At 44.6% G+C, this 19,999-nt stretch overlaps 1 protein-coding gene across 8 annotated transcripts in view; it reads left to right on the forward strand.

The window, feature by feature from the left end:
- The first annotated feature begins 5,386 nt into the window (after window positions 1-5,386).
- Window positions 5,387-19,999, forward strand: part of RNF17 (ring finger protein 17) — a 227,700-nt gene continuing 213,087 nt past the window's right edge. For 2 of the 8 annotated variants that reach the window (XM_039498951.1, XM_039498969.1), the window contains exons 1-5: window positions 5,387-5,637; window positions 7,938-8,050; window positions 11,704-11,795; window positions 12,578-12,672; window positions 14,121-14,191. In XM_039498951.1, the coding sequence (XP_039354885.1) occupies window positions 5,547-5,637; window positions 7,938-8,050; window positions 11,704-11,795; window positions 12,578-12,672; window positions 14,121-14,191 (462 nt within the window). In that variant the 5' untranslated portion in view covers window positions 5,387-5,546. Of the gene's footprint in view, window positions 5,638-6,170; window positions 6,412-6,476; window positions 6,581-7,937; window positions 8,051-11,703; window positions 11,796-12,577; window positions 12,673-14,120; window positions 14,192-19,999 lie in introns of those variants that run through there. The other 6 variants (XM_039498908.1, XM_039498954.1, XM_039498925.1 and 3 more) reach the window with 5 other exon arrangements.

Here is a 19,999-nt window from a genome sequence, read left to right on the forward strand (position 1 = left end):
ACTGACAGTCTGATCATCTCACTGGACGCAATCAGAGTAAGCGGTGCCATCTCCCAGAGACTAGCCGACACTCTTTGCTGAAGGGAGGTGTAGGAGAGTCGTGGTCATCCTCATTAGTCTCTCCTGTGTGAGTGCCCTGTAGGGAGAGATCCTTAGTTTATGTGCCGCTAGCGCGGACAGGGCACCCTCTCTGTGTGTGTAAGTGGAAAATGGGAGAGGGACAGTCTAAACATTCCACCTCACCCCCTAAGGGTACCCCAGCATGTTACATGTACGTACATTATGGTCCTAAAACCTGCAGGTATTTAGAAAATTGAAATCTTTACACGCGTGAAAATCTATCTAAACAATGCCCATTAGAAGGTACCTTCAATCTAGATAAGATCATACATCTCAGAGGAGCTTTTAATCACCAAAGAAAAGCCTCTGACATAGTGTAAGCAATTTGTCTAGGAACGGGTTAATTTGAAATTCAGCTTAGCCCAGAGATAAAGAGAAAGCTGCTCTGCGTACAAGGTCAAGAATCAGCACAGACTATGCTAAGTGCAAAGAAAAACTGCTTTCAGCCCCAGCTGGCTGTGGAAAATAGAGACAGAGGCAAACCAAAGGCAATACAAGTTACAGAACTGAGATTGCATTTGCAAAGCTTAACTGTTCAGTGAGATCCAACAGTCTTTGCAACCCCGGAGCTGGTGTGGCTTGGTGAAACTGGAGAAGCCATAGGCAGCTGACCTGGACTGGAATCTCTGAAAGAGACGCCGCAGGAAATTCCAGGGTGTAAAAGAACAGCCCTCCCAAGAGCGGAAGCATGTTGGAAATTCTGGACAAGCTGTATACAGGATAATCTCCCGTCCGGCTATTCCCCTTCTCTGAATGTTATATACAGACGTGAACGGTCTGGATATGTGTGAGTATTAAAGTGGCTTAAGGCTTGGGGCATTTATACTTTTTTGAGAGATGTGGGAGCATTCCCAACACTCTCCATTGTTGTTTTATTATTTTTAATGAAGCTTTAAAATTCGGTTATATGGTGTGTTTTATCTTCCCCCAACGTCCTGCAGTGTCAGCCTGATCACCTGACATGAGGGATAAATTGGTAACAGAAATTTGTCACAGTTTGGTGAGCAATAGAGAATGGGGGAGCCCTGCAGAATTTACACCATCTATCTGTTTTACCCTTGTTATTTTATGTTTGCTTTGTTTGGTACTGTTGGTGTTATATGTTGAGGATTGCATAATTAAAGGTGTGCCCACTCTCAGCCGCAGTAAGTCTGAGAACTGGGGAGGAGTTTAGCATTCCTCTCTCCACCCTGGTTGACCGGGAAGGGTGGCATGTGGATCTACCCCCAGTTGTAGCGGGACTGGGCAATAAAGTAGTTGGAAAAAAGGGAGGACTCGGGTAGTCTTGTAAGTAAAAATGTTTTAGGAAAAAGACCAGAAGGGTGGGGGCTAGTTGAGAAGCCCACCCTCCTAGCTAAACTGGTAGTGGAATAAGTTGGTACCCATGAAAGGGACGGTTCAGCGAGAAAAGCAGGATTGGGCCCAGGCGGGCAGGCAACAGAGAGAGAGACTGGAAAACAGGTTGGAAACTGTTGAGGGTATAGTGGAAAGAAGGAGTAAGTAAGTGATTTAAGGCAGAGTGAAAAGTTAACTCTGTAGTTGCTGGAGGGAACAGCAGTTGAACCTTGTAAAAATGCTAAAGAGAAAAGTTCTTGGTGTCTTTGAAATGTTTGTAAATAAATTCAGGCAAAGAAATTATTAAATTGTAATCATTTGGCTATGAATTATTTAGTTGAATTAGCTAATGAATGTATACAGTGCTATGTAATTGAAATTTTATTAGGCTTTAAGGCACTATAAGTGGTGATGTTTTTTTTCAGTGTTTAAAAGCAGGAGTTAAGAGTAAAAAGCAAGCCAGAAAGCATCTGTATTAATGTAAGTTATCTAACTGATAAGGTAGAAGCCACTGAAACCTGGGCTGCCTGTAAAACACATACAAGAAAATATGGGGTAATTCCCCTGTTTTGCCTGAAATCAACAAGGGTATTTGTATATTTTAAGCAAGGATTGACTGCCCAGAAGGGGTAGACCTCTGTTTTTGTCTTTCAGATAATTAGAGAAAACTAATGCCAGCTGAACAGCATTCAACGTACCATGATTTGCTGGCACAGTAAAAATTATGTTTTGTGTTCTATGTTCTGTCTTGTGGTGTTTGTCTCGTGGCCAGAATTGTTGTGTTTAATATTTTCATGGGATGGTCTGGTTTGAAATCAAGTAAAAGGGTTGGACTGGAATGCAGGTACTTGTTTTGTTCAACTTAGAATACAAAGTGTTTGAATACATCAGGAAAAATGTGATATACTAAAGTCTAGTACATTTCCTTAAGAGAAAGAGAAACTTTATTGGCCAAATCTTTTAATTGAAAATTGTTATTAAAATTTGCATACTAACAGTCTTTGGAAGCAAGGACATGAAAAGTTAACCCACTCCCCATATTGTACATGGGATCCTTCTGGCTACCTCAGATTTCTAGCCAGAGGGCTGGGGATGGTGGGAAGCTATTGGACTAGAGGTTATATTGAGTGAACTCATCAAAGTGGGTGTGCTTGTCCTGGCTTGTTGTTCCAAAGCTCTGTAATAAGGTTAATTTAGTAGAAGGGTATATGTGGCATACATTAACTAATAAGACCAATGTACTGTATAACGGCAATGTGTATGTGTTCATTGTTAACAAAAGGTGTATAAGTAAAAAGTAAAAGTTTCCTTTGTAGGTTAAGAAGAAAAAAAAAGGAAAAAGAACGAGTTAACTGAGGGGAAAAAATTAGCTAACATGCTCAGTCTAAGGATAAGGCGCCAGCCCCATTCAAGGACACTGCTCACAGCTAAGACTTGGCTAACAACCAAGAAAAGGGGGGGGACTTAAATTTGCCCACGCGGCTATGAGATCTGCCAGGCACTAATGAAGTGTGTTAGGTTTTTTTTCTCACAGGTAAAGAAGCACTATCCGAAGACCCTAGCAGCCCTGCTACTCCTTGGAACCAGGATCAATGTAAAGGCCCACCAGCAAAAGACTGCTTTGGCTCCACGCTGGAAAGGCCCTTATTGAGTCCTGCTGACTACCGACACCGCTGTGAAGTGCCAAAGACTGACTGCCTGGACCCAGGATTCTCACTGCAAGAAGACCCCTCCACCTCAGGAGAATTCTCCTACTGATGATTAGCCTATTTCTCCTTCTAGCTCCACTGTGCCTTCTGGACAGCAGGAAAAAGGACAAGGTGACGTGCTCGTAACCTCTCCCTTGTCCACTGACAAATCTATTGTGCCTTTGAACTTTTCTAGAAGAAGCAAAACCATTACAGGGTGATGTCCTGGTAATCTCCCCTGTAGGGTGCTGAACCACGACTGTTTCGGGAGAGAAGATAGAACACTCACTCCACTGACATTGCCAAAGTCCAGGAATTCCTGACTAAAAAGGACTTTGAGAACTGACCCTGGTGAAAAAACCCAAGGAATTATACACTGGCAGGAAGAAACTTGTGGGACCCATGCTTGGGAATGTGGTATTAATTGGATTTTGGGGTTTATTCTACAGGCTGCGTCCTGTGTTTTGGATAAATCCTTCAGCATGTATTGCCCTTATCTAGTTTTTAGATCACTTTTACATACCCAAATTGCTCACACGGGGCTGCCATTAGATTAGCACAACAGAGAACCTGGGTTATTTCCTCTGGAAAAAAAGGAAATTGAGCAGATCCCTGTGGGCTGGGGCCAATAGTGTAGCAGCCATTTGGAATATTCTTAAAGGTCAAGAACATGATAAGAAATTGGGCCAACTAGAAAGGGCCACTAGCCTTATTTCTGAAGCTCAGCTATCCCAAGTACAGGCTGGAGTTGGTGAGTTACATGTCATTTCCACCCTTAGTTCTATGACCCAGAAGTTACTGACAGAAATGGTATTAAATATCACTGAGGCTGGGAAGGCATTGCAGTGGGATCTAGTATGTTTGGAAATTCAGGATTTCCTGAATGACCAGCTGATGGCCATTCGGAGTGATCTTGAGCACCAGACTTGGCCCACTGCCCTTACAGACATATCAGGAGTACCATCTGATCTGTGGTCATGAAGACATACTTGGACACTTTCTGGGTGGAAGTGTGGACATTCACAGTGCTCCTTCCAAACATTTGGATCGGTTAGGGTGGGTGTGGGCTCCCACATACCAAATCCTGCTGGGTCCATGGGGAGAATGCATGTGGAACTGAATACCCCCTCATTACTAACCCCAGCTCCCTAGAGCTTAATTGCTTTTTGGCCTCAAAGTTTGAGAAAACTCAGCCAAAAGGTTTGTTGAGTATTCTCAAAGGGGGGAATTGTTGGTGTCATCAGGCATCTGTATTAGGCCTGAATGAACTAAAGTCACTCCATGTCTGACCAAAGCGCTTCCATGTTTATGTTTGAACTTTAATTGACCTAACAGGCCGGCAACAAAGAATGGTTATCAGTTACAACGCCTGTACCAGAAGGTAATAATGAGGCCTGCTATAATGAGGCCTGCTTGCTCAAAGAAGTAAAACAAGATAACTGTTCACAGAAGAGTTACTAACGAGCTAAAGTGGTTTTTGCCAAGTATGATTTAACCTGCTTAGTGTAATTGCTACTTGCATGATGTATTTGCTATAGAAAAATAGACGGGAGGGGGTAAGGGGGAGGAGTGTGGGGGGTAATGGGAATGCTTAGCTGAATTCATGTATAAGAAGGGAAAAACGGCTTGTATCTGTGTGCAGGATTTGAGATTGCTATGTCTCCCTTGCACCTTATTTGGGCTCAAATAAACTTTGTCTGCTTCTCCACCTTGGTGTGTTTATTGAAGCGAAGCACACTGGGCAACAAACCACTGTTGCTGTCCTCGGGCCTCTGTGCCGGCAACAGGTTTGACTGTTTTGTTTTAGTTGACTTGAAACAGAAACCTATGGGATTCAAGTCCATGCTAATCAAAACCAAAATAAGAGCAACAGAAATGACATTGAATAATTTATTCAACCCATACATATTATTTGATCTGTTCTAACCAAAGAAAACACTTGTATCTTAAAAAAATAGACTTTATAACATTGGCACTAATCCCTTCAACTTCTAAGTTATATTTTTAAGCCATGTGGTTTCATGACCACTATGGGGCAGATACGGGCAATTTTCTATCATGGCACAAATGTGGTGACCAGTGACTGCTCTACCCCAGGAAGCTCAGCAGTCTCATGGCAGGGTGGCCCAGTGCACTGGGTGGGGACTCAGAAGCCCTGATTCTGTTGCTGACCATCCCCCTGGGCTTGCTGAATAACCTGACCCCAGTACTTCCCCAGAGCCCACTTGGTGGTTTCTCTGCCTAGGAACAGAGAAGAGGCCTCGCCCTGTGGCAGGCCTCGCCCACCACGTGATGATTGGCTGCTGAGCGAAGTGAGGACGGCTGCTATTGGCTGGTGGCTGAGGGTCACGTGCCGTGCTGGCTGTTGCTAGGGTCCGCGTGCTGCTGGTGGGAAGGCGCGAGATGGCTGCGGCGCGGGAGGAGCTCCAAGGGCGGCGGCCCCGGGCGCTGCTGTGTGTCGGGTGCTCGCGACGCGGAACAATTGTCTCCCAAGGTGAGAGGGGGCCGAGCACTGCGGGCCCTTCTCCTGAGAGGCGGGTCCCAACGGCTCCCCCTCGGGCCTCTGCGGCCGCGCGCGGGCCAACTCGGCTCACGTCTCCGTTCAGTTAGCCGGACCCAGGGCGGGGAGCGCGGAGCGCGGGGCTGCCCCGCCCCCTCCCCCGCGGCTCCTTCAGCCGTTGGCGGGAGAGGCTCCTGGTGCGCTGCCCCGGCCCGCACGACGCTAGGCCTCCCGCTGCCCAGGTTCCTCGGCCCTGGCGTCTCCCTCGTGCCGGGCTCATAAGCTTCCCCTCGCCGGAGGGTAGCGGTGCTGCTGGGAGAGGCTCCGGAAGATGCCGCAGCTTGTGGCCTGGCATGTTCCTCCCGCTGCCTGCCAGCCCTGGGCCTTCCACCGCCCGCCTTTGCCTGTACAGGGCGCTTCAGTGCTGGGGGGCACAGTCTGGCTTCTGGTGACCAGACAGCAAATGTGAAAAATCAGGATGGGGGTGGGGGGTAATAGGAACCTATATAAGAAAAAGACCCCAGAATCGGGACTGTCCCTATAAAATTGGGACATCTGGTCACCCTACTGCCCTGTGACCGGGCATGTGATCAGGTCAGAGTCCCACTCCCACCTACCCTGAGAAGCCTGGTCCTGCTGCCCCCGGACATTGTCTTCAGCATGGGATGGGGGTGCACATGGATGAAGGTCACTAAAAAGAAACAAAATCTGGAGTTGGGGAAAGGAGACCAAATACGGATATGCTGAGTACTTATAATGGACGTAAGAGTAAGTATGTATTTGTGTGACGGTGGACCTTCTCCCCTCTCCCTCCTTTGTCCTGTTCATTTTAGGCACTTTAGAAATGTGCATCACTGTGGTATATGAATGCCATTCATGTCCAAATGCAGGGCTACAGAAGAAAACATTGGCACAGAGCTGACTTTTGGTTTTGCTAGTGAGTACCCCACACCTCCTCAGTCTGTCCTCTGAGGTCCCACCCCCACTCCACCTCTTCCTGCCCTACTTCATCCCCACCCTTGAATGCCTCCCTGCCTCTTGTTCCTTTCTGCCCCCTCCTGCCTTAAGGGCAGTGTGGGGAGGATGGAGCAGAGAAGGGTGAGTGGCAGAGCAGCCCCACTCAACAGCTGATCTGCTGAAGAGCTGATGGGGGGGTGCAGGGCCAGCCACTGAAGGGCTGTTTGGTGGCCAGCCCCAGAGCCATCAGAATAGCAGTCCAGGTCAGCTCCGTGTGTGCTGAGCACCCCCTATTTTTTCTCTGTGGGTGCTTGAGCCCGTGAAGTTGGCACCTATGGGAGAAAATATGTAATACCTATCTTACAGTGCTGAATGTAATGACTTTAATAGACACTAGCTGTGTATTGTTTCAGTTAGGCTTTTACAATAAATCAGTGTAGTTTAACAATCTGCAGTAGAATGGCTTTTTTATGTTAAAAGTGAAGAGTTTGAAACAGTCTCTCCAAAAAGAAACTCATGTATTAAGAGTCCAAAACAATTCTGAGCACAAAGGGATAATATTTTTAGAACTAGATCATACACAAACTTGTGTGACACTTCAATTACTAGAGTGATTTTATGCTGAGTTAGCTAAACTGGTGCAATTATATGTGTGGATAATCTTTTTATGTTAGCATAAACCTGGCTTATGTCTGTTTATCTTAAATCAGTAGTTTTACAGGTACTAGCTAAACAGATACTTTTAATGCCTGTGTTGTTGTTGCTGCTTATTGCTGCTTTTCCCCTGGGTTATCCCTGTATTTGTAAAATTTCCTTTCTGTACAATTCAGTGATCACCCAACTTTAGTACATCAGCAACTGACTGGAGCTTAGTCAGTTTCACTGTGGTTTATTTTGAGCCTTAGAGAAAATTGCAAAGACGGGGAAACTGCTGCTGTTACTGCTAGACTATGGGAGGCACAGGTCTTTCTGTGCACCTGGCTTTTTCTTGGAGTACCATTATTTTTTATAAGCTTTATAAATGCCTGAAACTATAACGTTGTGTGCAGTGTTCTACCTATGTTGGTCCCAGGATATTAGACCTGAAGAAGAGCTCTGTGTAATCTTGAAAGCTTGTCTCTCTCACCACAGAAGTTGATCCAATAAAAGATATTACCTCCTCCACCTTTTCTCTCTGAAACTGTAAGATTGTCCTGAAAATGCTGCTGGATTACTTCATCAGCAAGATGAATGCTTTTGCAAGATTGTGTAGCTATACTTTAAATATGGCAACAGTCACTTTTTGTTGGTAACTGTAAAAGACTCGAGCAGTAAATCTGGATTTTGCTAATTTATAGACTTGATTTCATCAGGAGCTCGTCATCATGCATTACAGTGTGGACATATCTTTTGTGAATTGTGTTTATCGGTAACACAGGAGTCAAGTATAGTAGAGTGTGTTGACTGTGAGGTAAGTGTTTGTTCCACAAACATGTCAAGGTCTGTTGTAGAATTATTTGCAATTTGAAATCTAGTATTAAGCAACTAAAAGGAGCTTTCAGATAATGTGAAGAAGACAAAAACTAATCTTGTCAGTGTTATCTGAGATACCATTCTTATATACTATTTTATATACTAAGGTGTTTGGGGTTTTTTTTAATCTGTGTGGTACAAAAAGGTAATCTCACTAGTCGTGTGGTTTTTTTTTTGGTGTTTTTTTTTTAAAGCAAGCTTAACATGATAAATAAGGTTAAGATTCTGTCATGGGTATTTTTAGTAAAAGTCAGAGACAGGTTGTGGGCAATAAAAATTCATGGAAGCCGCAATCTGTCCCTGACCTTTATTAAAATACCCAGAGTGGGGGGCTAGCAGTCAGAGTGCTGCTCTGGTGGCTCCGGGGCTGGCTGCTGCTCCATGACCTTCATGACAGAATCGCATCCCTAAAAATGAATGTGTATATTCAATTAACTTTATGAGCTTCTCTTCACTGCAGAGTTGACTCAAGTTATAACTTGAATGTTGCCCTACTCTAGCCTGGTCCCCACTCAAACCTTTAGCAGGAGTTGATGAGTGATAATATGAGTTGGCTAACCCATTGGGATATAAAACTCAAGTTAGCACAACTCACTAGCTGTTGAAACAACCACTATCATCTAGGCTCAGGCTAGCTCCACTCAAATACTACTAGTCCCTTGATGCCTTCCCAAAATTTTCTTATGTGCCCAGAACAGACAGACAATTCAGTGGGAAATAATTTGTATTGTGGCTTATTTTACTGCAGCACACAGAATGGCCCAAGTAAGTGCAGGAACAATGTGGATGCAGCAAGTCTAGTGTGCAGGTTTTCTTTCTTTCTTTTTTTTTTTTTTTCCCCCAGTGTGGGTTGGCTAACTCAGGAGAAGTAACTGGAGCGTGGCTAACTCGTAAACTCTGCACTGAAGACCTAAGTTCCCTGTAAGCTGCGCAGCCACGCAGCAGCCTAATTAGTGCCAGGCAGGCAGGAACCCGGGCAGCTGAAATGTAGGCAGCCCCAGCCGGACCTGCCCCGGCAGCCGGGAGATGCGTGGCAGGAAACCAGGTGGCCCTGGCCCCGGAGCGGGGAGAGGTGCATCTTCTCCGCCCCCCCCATTGCTGCTGGGGGGAATCCTCTCTCCCTGCTCTAGATCCGGAGCACTCTCCTGCACCCCAAACCTCTCATCCCTGGCTCCACCGCAGAGCCTGCATCCCCAGCTGGAGCCCTTACACCCCAGCCCTGAGCCCCCTCCCACACTTCGAACCCCTCAGCCCCATCCCCCACCACATTAATTTTATGTGCACCAGTATGAAGGTGATATGTCACACATTGCCTCCATATTGGTGCACGTAACAAAATTCATTCTGCACATGTGTTGGAAAAATTAGAGGGAACAGTGGTGAAGACCTACTGTAAGGGTATGTCTACACTGCAGCTGGGAGCATGCCTTCCAGCCTGGATAGACAGACACATGCTAGCTCCACTTAAGCTAGAGTGCTAAAAAGAGCATTATGGTCATCGCAGCACAGGCTGTGGCTTGGGTTAGTTGCCTGAGTACAAGCCCGCCTGCCCCCCTGTGTCTGAGTGGGCGGCTAGCCCAAACCGCTGTGCATACTACAACAACCATGCTGCTCTTTTTGGCATACTAGCTTGAGCGGAGCTAGTGCTTGAGTCTACCTGGGCTGGGAGACACGCTCCCAGCTGTCTAGTATGCGCATACCTAGAAGTCTGAGTTAAACTGAGAGAAGCCATGAAATTCAGAGGTAGGACAGATGCTTTCTGCTTACTTCTCATATACAATAGTCTCTCTCTTTTGTTTAAAAAAAAAAAGTCTATAGTTATCAACACTTAAAAAATGTTATCTGAGGTATTAGCTACTTTATTTATATTTATATTGCCATTACTCATGGTATAACTATTTTCCCCATGCTTATTTCTCCCCCCCCCCTTGCATCTCCTTGTCAATTGCTGGAAATGGGCCACCGATGCTGGCCCCAGGGAGGGAGGAGGAGGAGTTGGTAAGCATGGGGCCGCAGGCGCACGAAAGGTGAGGGGGGAACGTGGCGCCGGTGGATGCTCCACACCCACTAGTTTTTTCCCCTGGGTGCTCTAGCCCTGGAGCACCCACATGATCAGTGCTTATGCCTAACCATGGATGTTGCTGAACCAGGGAGTGCCGGATTAGCGAGGTTCAACCTATATTTACACAATAGACTCTCTTAGCTTTTTATAATTCACAAATTCTGTTATCTGCCTGTGTGTCTAGGACTATCTAAATTTTTTCACCTCCACAAACTAGCCACACAAATATCTTGAACAATTGGATTTTTTTCCAAACTACTAAAACAATTAGAATAACTTGTGCAATAATTGGTTCATAATGTATGGTAGCATGCTTGGGGGAAGAAATGTGTTTGAAATGTTTGGCTGTTTTTTTTTTTTCCAAAACTTAAAACAGCTGAGTGGACTTTTTTTAATCTGTGATCTTGTATAACTCCAAGTGAGAGGTTTTTTGTTTTGTTTTTTTCAACCACGGTATAACCTTTTGAAAACAAGTTTATTTAGTACTAAACACTGCCCTAAGTAAAATTATGGTTGATACCTTTGAATTTCCTGACTTATGCGTTTAAATATATTTACCTAGTAACTGTAACTAATTTCTCTTGTAATAACACTATACATTTACTATATGCTGTTACTTATATCTCCATGTGGGATTAAAGCCAAGCTGTTTTGTTAAGGGAACTATAAGTGACCTGTGTGCTTTTAAATTCTTCATAATCAGAAAATCATAGGACAGGAAGGAACCTCGAGAGGTTATCTAGTCCAGTCCCCTGCATTCCTGGCAGGACTAAGTATTATCTAGAGCATCCCTGCCAGGTGTCCGTCTAACCTATTGTGGACTATCATGGTCCATTTAACTTCCTTTTATACCAGAAAAATGATCAAGTCGCATTGAAATAAACACACTGCTTCCTCACTAAATAATGAGGAGTCCTTTTGGCACCTTAGAGACTAACAAATTTATTCGGGCATAAGCTTTTGTGGTAGTTGCATCTGTTTCAGTACCATGCTTAGCTATAGTGTGCACATTCATGTAACATAATCTTTCAGTAAAAGCTCAAAATGCAGGTAAAATTCCTATCATGTGACAGAACCAATAGATCAGCCTTCTGGTTTTGATGTTCCATACCTTCTTTGGTATAACTCAGTTGCTTCAGATGCGGAGTGATCAGATTTGCTGCTTATTACTAAGTGGGATCTTCATGGCTCCGTGCTGCCTTTTGCCACTGTGGCCAGTTAGAAGATGTAGGCCAGGCTCTTGAAGGCTGCACCCATTGGCAAGGGATGCTTGGTTCCCTTGTGGACTCGTATAGTGCCCTTCCCTCAGCTATTGAATGGTTAAGACATTCAGACTAACATACTTGACTCATTCACAGTACGTGTGTGTATGTATGTAGTAGAACTTGATAGCCAACTTGCTATGAAAGGCCCAAAATGAGTTTTTAGCCAATACCAGATAAAATATAAAGTTAGATTTTTAAAAAAAGTATAGAGTGCATAATTGTACAACATAAATGTTAAAGCAGTTTTATGGTTTGATTTGAAAGGCTGTTACCACTGTAAATACAAATGAAGATTTCTACCCAGTGGATGACAATGTGGAAGAAGAACTTTATAAAAGAAAACTGCAGGCTACAAAGTATGTGTTATGTAAATCTTGAGATTACTCCAGTTTTTTAAATTAAATTTATATTGAAGTATATCTTACAATTTAACTAGAGAATGGTGGTGAATATATATAAAATTTGATAATTCTTTATTATAAATCTTTTTCATTAGATTTTTCGTAAGAACAACAAATATGGCTAATGTAAGATGTCTGACTTTATTTGCTTGGAAAGGGGTTCTTAACTTGGCAGTGCAGAGTTTCTATTTAATACTATAACAAATCTTATGTAGTTCTTACTAATAGTGCTGTAGATGAAGCTCTATAGTATGTACTGTTTGAGTTCGGTCTTTGGGTTTTTAATTTGGCCAATTAAAGTTTGCTCTGGGCTTTCAAAGAATTACATTTATATTATCAATGTATATTAAGAGTGTTGTCACTATGAAGAAAGAATGTATGCATTGTATACCGGGGTTTGCATGGTACACAATAGGTGAAATCCTGGCCCCATTAAGGTTAATGGCAAAACTCCCATTGATTTCAATAGGGTAAAGATTTTACCCAGTAGATATTACTAGTTAATAATAGTCTCAGACTCAGCATGGCTAAAATGAAACCTTATATTGCCTGCAAATAATGTATTAAAGTATATATTTGAGTAGTGATGCATCAGTTAAAATGATCCTAGAATGCATAGGAGCTTTGAGCCCTGGGGGTGAGAGGGTTGGAGAGGGGGAGAGTGGTGTGTGTTTTTAAAAAAAAACCCTCAAACTATGGACAAATAAACACACTTTAAAAATATTTTTACACTGAAGGCAAAGTCTTCAGACTTTACAGGACAACCTTACCAGATCAAACAGAGGAAACAATAATTTATGTCATATGTTGAAAGAGGACATCAATTCAGAAGGTAAGACTTTTTGCTCTTGGCTTTTATTTGTGGTGCTTTCTAGATGTCCTGTACATGTGGTTAGTGGAGAGAGGGGACTATCGCTGGGGCTTACTCTTTGAGTGTGGGTTATTTTTTACTCTTACACTCCTTTTGTTTTCTCTATCCTGTACTTCTGGGGGAATTCTGTGCATCTGCAGACACGCAGAATTCCTCTGTCCTGCATAATTTTGTATTTTCTCCGCATAAAATACATTCTTCCCCAGAAGTGCTGCAGTTCTGCCTTTGGCCCAGCAGAGGCTGCTTTGCACCAGAACAGCCAGCTGCATGAATATAAACTGGCTGTTCTGGCACCACCACGGCCTCTTGTGGACAAAAGGCAGAACTGCAGCACTTCTGGGGCAGAAGGGATCTCTTCTTCTCCTCCTCCTCCCAAAATACAATGTCCAGTGCTGCAAAATTCCCATGGGAGTAGAAGTTCATCACAACACTTTGCCCACAGAGCCAGATTAGGGCAGAGTGGGGCACACAGGGCTGTTTGGGGGTCACAGACTGAGGTTCAGAATGGCTAGTGGGGGGACAGACTGGGGCATGGGCTCAGGACCTAATGGGATGACAGCATTGAGTCTGCGGGAGGGGACCTGCAGGGACAGGAGCAGATATGCCTGACTGAATGGGAGAGGCTTGGGGTCAGCCAGGGTCTGCATGGGGGAGGCTTCCCAACTCCCTAAAACAAACAAAAAAACCCTCCAAAAAAACCTTTTCCCACCCACACCCAACACGGTCCAAAGTTTACTCCTAGGCTCCTTCCCTCTCCCTCAGCTCCTCTGTTACCCCTCAGTCCTCCAGGAAATACAGTTCTGTATTGTAATTTAAATGAATTATTCAAAGTTCTGTATTAATAAGGAATACATTTGTCAAAAAAAATTACCAGAATCTTTTTTTAATCTGTATTGTTACAGTCATACTTGCTGACAGATATTTTGAAATAAATTACCAAAATAATTGAAACTGGCGTGATTATACTGTTGTTTTGATAAAATATCAGAATTTTGCAGAATTTTCAAATATTGTGTACAGAATTTTTAAAATTTTGGTGCTGATTTGCCCCAGGAGTAATCCTATCCCTCAGTATAGCACCAGTGTCAGGTGATTTACTATGCAGTTGCCTTAGATGCTGCTATGATTATCAGACAAGAGTATATTTGAAAAGACTTCTCTAGAGTTCAGAAAATTTTCTTAGTTTTGCCTGGCCTCTTCTTCCTAGTTTCAAAATATCTAGGGTGAAATTTTGACACTATTGAAGTCAGTGACAAAACTCCCCTTATTTCAGGACCAGAATGTCACCCCTGAGGTACATCCAATTGTGCTGCAGTGCCAGCACGATACCCTTGCTACTCTGTGGCCATCTAGTTTACAATTAACTGTGATTGGTGTATGTTAACTCTTAGTTTGTGCTTGCCTTTTAGAGTCTCAAGAAAATCATCTTGGCCATAATGAAAGAGAAGACTGTGATCTGTATGACTTCCTTTCTCCAAAAGTAATTCAATATTGAACACACAGATTTGAATCATTAGTACAATTTGTAAGCTAAAACATCTTATAAATTCTCTGTATTCTGGTTGAGAGGGGTTAAAACACACGCTCCTTTTCCCTCCCTCAGCTCCATTGAAAATATTTTGACTATACACATTTCAACTGTCAATTTTAACAGCACATGGAAAAACTGATTCTAGTTTACAAGCCTATTTTATGTTGAAAGTGCAAGACAAGTTGTGGATTGATTTGTTTATGGTTAGTATAAATGAATTGCAAAAACATGTCAGTTTAATCTTCTAATTCTAAGACTACTCACAACACTTTATGAACAAGCTAGTATAGAGATCAACAGTGAGAATTTCATAGAGAAATAGAAATTTTGTTTTTGATTTTTATTGGAAAGTTTGCACCACTTAGTTTGAGGATTGATGATAAACTTTACTTGACATCCTAAATAAAATGAATGCAGGATTGTTTGCCCTCTTCCCCTCATCTTGTGGGTGCTGAACCTGTGTTCTTCTTCAAGCATTTGTCCACAGAGATTCCACTGGAGGCATGTGCGCCCCATGTATATGAGCCTGAAATCTCTTAGCTCACAGTGTCTGAGGCTGCGCATACACCCTCCCTGCCAACTCAAGGCATAAAGTGCAGAGCATCCCTACTTACCTCTCAGTTTCTTATTACCATCCCTGATAGCAGGACAGAAATGCATAGAATCCATCTGTTTCCCTGTAGTTTTAGGATAGTTCATTACTTGTTGTTCTTTTCGTTAGACTTTTAAGTGGCTGTTGGCAAAATAAACCCAAAATGTGGTGGTGTTTTTTTTTTAATCAACTGACTCCTCTTTGTATTGAGGTGCAAGTCTCCTGGCAGAAACTCTGTCTCTAGGCTTTAAATATCTGCTTCCTTATAAAGTAGCTATGCTGGCAAGTGATAGACATACTATGTCTCTTTTTGTTTAGGGGAATTGTATATTTTGGGCAAACACTGGATTTGCAAATCCTTTTTCTAAGCCCACACAGAAGGCTCATGATTCCTGTTTAAAAGTGTTTCTGCTGGAAAAGTCAGGAGTGTTCTGAGTCTGGAGTCCTTCTTTGAAAGCAATCTGTTGCCTTAATGCTGATTTTTCTACTAGGGTTCTCACTACCAGACATACTGCTCTGGGAGCTAACAGGACTTCTGGCTCTAAGAGACCTCATGCTTCTGAAAAAACATGCTGAGCCTTCTCTTCTATCCATATCTGGTTAGTCATTGACTCCTGCTGCCCAAGGTAGGAAGAAGCAGAGCTCTTCTGGTGATGCTGATGGTCACCATCCCTGGTATTTGTCCTAGAAGTCGAAGACTCATCAAGCTGGTTCCTTCCTTCCAGTTCTGATCTGCACCATGTGTCTTCAGGGGCTGTGGAAACTTGTTCTTCTGCTTCAGTACTGCATCCTTCGTGACCAATGCCACTTTAGTGCTAATGACATCAGTCCTATCTGCCAAAGAATCTGTAGTTCTGTATCCTAATGAGACCCCATCTGCTGAGATGACCACATTGATACTGTTGAGCTTGGTACCAATTCCTCTGTCAAAGCAGGTTGCCTTTACGACTACTTCCAGTGATGTCCCTATGGGTGCTCCACTTGTAGGTGTATCAGTGCCCCGTGCACCTGGGAACCAAGATCTTCATCAGCAGCGCCTGTTGGACTGCACATGCACACCTCCCTTCTCTCGCACTGGGTGTGGGACATATATATGGTGCAGGGGGATCCGAGCACCCCCAGTTCCTTCTCTACTGCCTTTGGTCTGGGACGGAATCTGCAGCAGAGCCCGTTTTTTCCATTTCCCTCAGTAGTTAGTGCCTTATCTATTAGTGTAATGTAGTTAGTATTTTCTTCTTCTGCTAAACAAAAGGAAAAACTGTTTTTCTTTAGCTTTAGCTTTTCGTTTCCTCCTCCCCCCCCTTTCCTACCTGGGAATCCTTTTTCCATCACCCTTATGCCTGGATCCCCTGGGTTTAAGAGGTGCATTTGTTGTGGGGTTGCTTTCCCAGTAATGAACAGCCACCTGCAGTGCATCCACTGTCTGGGAGAGGGACATGTCCCACGAAAGTGTTCCCATTACCTCGGCCTGAAACCCAGAATCAGAAAGGACGGGACATCAGATTAAAACTTCTCCTTATGGAGAAATTGCTGTGACCGGCATCGGATCCAGGCCCAGACTCCTCTGGAGAGTGTCTGCCCATCCTCACTCCAGAAGAAACAGGCTCTCTCCTCACGTTCTGAGGTACATCGCATCAAAACACTGTCCAGGTCTGTTGCCTCAACCTCATGTGGCACACATCTAGTGCCCATCCGAGTACCTCCGATACCGACATAAAGAAATGGTCTAAAGATCCTAACTGGGCAGACCTGTGGCCTTCAGCATCATTTCCCAGGTCTAGGGAATGAGTCAGGCTGACTTGAAGCGCTAAAGCACCTGTACCCTTTCCCACACGGATGAAGCCTCTGCACTGGCCAAGGCACTGGCCAAGCCATTAGCACTGACCAAGTCTCTGGCGCCATCTACCAACACCTCTGGGCATATGCCCTCCCTTTTGCACCATGTCTTACACCACCACTGATGATGCTTCCCGCTCCACCCCCCATGAGACTTTAGATACTCTAAAGACCTGCTGGCATCTAACACTCCTGAGTCTCCGCTCCTTTGATGTGACCTCCCTCCACTTCCACCCTCCTCTCCAGATTCACGACACTCCTCCCTCTCTTTGACGAGGATGGCACCTCCCTTCCCCAGAGATGAGGAGAAGGAGGAGAAGAGGAAGATGAAGGCTCTATCGCTCCCTCATCTACTAGACAAATTACGCCTGCTCATCCTCACTATCCACAACCTACCTCTGGTCCTCACTCTTGGCAGGGACCACAATGGGTGCAACCCTATGTGCCACTCCCTTCAAACAACGTATTGGGACCCTTGGGCCACATACAGGGCACAGTTTGGGAACCCTACCAGAGAGCAAAGCCGGAAACCTACACCTCTCCCTTCTCTGTTGGTCTCTTGCCCTCCAGAAGTCAAACTCCTACTGGTACCATCTGAAGAGGAAGAACAAGAGGAGGAACAGATTTGTTCTGCAGTATTGCAGACTCCCTACAGATCCCTTTGGAGGAAGTCAAGAACCAACAGTGTAAACTACTGGATATCTTCCACATATCCTTTTCCTCTAAGATCGCTCTACCGATCAACGAGGCTCTTCTCGACCCCCCCCCCCCACAAAGTTGCTGTGGCAGACCCCTGCGTCCATCCCTCTGACCTGCAAATATTATGTTCTAGCGAAGGATGTGGAATTCCTATTCTTGCACCCCACCCCCGAATTCTTTGGTAGTCAGTGCGGTACAAAGAGGCAGTCAATACCAATCTCATTTTAGCCATCCAGGCAGAGATTGGAAATGCCTGGACTTTTTTGGATGCAAAGCATATTCGTCAGCCACGCTCCAATTTAGAATCTCAATCTATGAAGCCCTTATGGCTACGTATAACTACTCCAAATTGGAGGAACACTCCCAGGACCTACTGGAAGCCAAGAAAGAGCAATTCCAGTCCTTGATATCAGAAGGGCACCTCCTAACTCGTATAACCCTACAAGCCTCATTAGACTTGCATACACGGCTGCCCAGTCCATCATGACTGCTGTAGTTATGAGGTGTGCATCATGGCTCCACCCCTGGGGCTTTACTAAGGAGGTGCAAACCACAATAGAGGCCTTACCTTCTAAACCTATTCTCTAAATGTATGAATGATTCTCTATACTCCCTTAAGGACTCTTGAGCTATACTCCAATCTTTTGGAATTTACATGACAGTACTGATGAGATGCTCTGGAAAGTGCCAACTCCCTCTGTGATCCCGAATGCAGCAGTATACTCCTCATCGGCATTAGGACACCCAGCGCTGAAGACGGAGACCTCCTACCAAATGTAGACAGCACACTCCTCTTGTGCACGTCCACCGAAGCAACAATTTTGAAGGTGTAGTCGAGGCCCTGCGAATCCTTCACCTCTTCCAGTCATTCCCACCATTTTCAACATCCCGGCAGTTTGCGACTGATTAGCTCTGTTTCCCATCTTGGAGATTCATCACCTCGGACAAGTGGTTTCTAGAGGTGATCAGTGAAGGATACTCCATCCCTTTCCTATCTATCCTGCCCGCCATTCCCATCCCTGTCCCTGTTCAGGGACCCTTTTCATGATTCCATTCTATAAGGAGAAATAATCTGCAACTAGGAGCCATAGAACCAGTCCCTTCCTAGCACGTGGGACAAGGTTTCTACTCCCACTATTTCCTGATCCAGAAGAAATCTGGCAGCTGGCAACCCATCCTGGACCTTCGCAGTATAAATAAGTCAAACTGCAATGATTCAAGAGAGTTACCCTTTCCACTATTATCCCAGCACTGGAATAGGGGGACTAGTTCTCGGCCCTTGACCTCTAAGATGCATACTTTCCTATGACAATAAACCCTTCTTACAGATTTCTCTGATTCATCGTGGGCGATGACCACTACCAGTTCAAGGTATTGCCTTTCGGACTGTCCACTGCACCTTGGGTGTTCTCCAAAGTCCTTGCAGTTGTTGCTGTCTACCTAAGGACACTGGGAGGGGTCATCATCTTTCCATATTTGGATGACTCTCTTCTCAAGGCCTCATCCGAAACACTCTCTCCAAGCTGTCCACATAACAATGGACCTGTTCATGAAGATAGGCCTCCTCGTGAGCCTAGAAATGTCCACTTTAACACTAGTACGACGACTGATATTCATTGGCACACGGTGCCATAGAAGCCAGAGCCTTCCTAGCACCTCACAGATTCGGAGCTATAAGAGATCTGGTATTCAGTGCACAGGTTTGCCCCAGACCTCTGCCAGAATGTACCTCCAACTTCTAGGCCACCTGGCAGCAGCCATGTTTGTAGTCAGACACACAAGACTACACATGTAATATCTTCAGGTGTAGCTCCATACAGCATATCTTCCCCACGAACAGAGTCTCCACAAATGTTTGTTCATGCTGATGCACGTCAAGGACTCACTACTGTTGAGGACACTGCACAACAACGTCTGTGTCTAAGTCCCTTTCTTCCAGCCAACCCCGATTATGATCTTAACAACCAATGCCTCCCTAATCAGTTAGAGTGCATCTCCACAATCTCACAGTGCAGGGGAGATGGTCATTAACAGAATCCACGCTGCACATCAATTTCCTAGAACTACAGGTGGTCTGCAAAGCGTGTCAACATTTCCTACCTCTATTCAAACATCATACCATGAGAGTGATGACAGACAATGTCTCCTGCATGTATTACATCAGCAGGCCCGGCGGAGCAAGGTCCCACTGTTTATGCTCAGAAGCACTCAGATTGTGGAACTGGTGTATCCAGAACAACATCTCCATTTCAGCAGCATACTTCCCAGGACCAGAACACCACTACAGATGCATTCTGCAGGAAGTTCTTGCACAATCATGTGTGGGAACTGGATATGCGAGCACTTCAACCCGTCTTCAAACACTGGGACACCCCACCATAGATCTTTGTCACTCAACATCCGCTGCCCTCAACGCTTTGTTTCAGAGCGGGACTTGGACATGGATTGCTGGGAACATGCGTTCCTCAACATGGGATGCACAACTCCTTTATGCCTTACCTCCTTTTCTCCTCCTATTCAGAGTACTTTGCAAGATACAAGAGGACTGATCTCATGTCATACTAATAGCTCCAACATGACCACGACAGGTCTGGTATACTTACCTCTACCATATGATGGTATGCCGGCTG

The sequence above is a fragment of the Mauremys reevesii genome, linkage group 1 (genome assembly GCF_016161935.1).
Source record: "Mauremys reevesii isolate NIE-2019 linkage group 1, ASM1616193v1, whole genome shotgun sequence".
Classification (NCBI taxonomy): domain Eukaryota; kingdom Metazoa; phylum Chordata; order Testudines; family Geoemydidae; genus Mauremys; species Mauremys reevesii.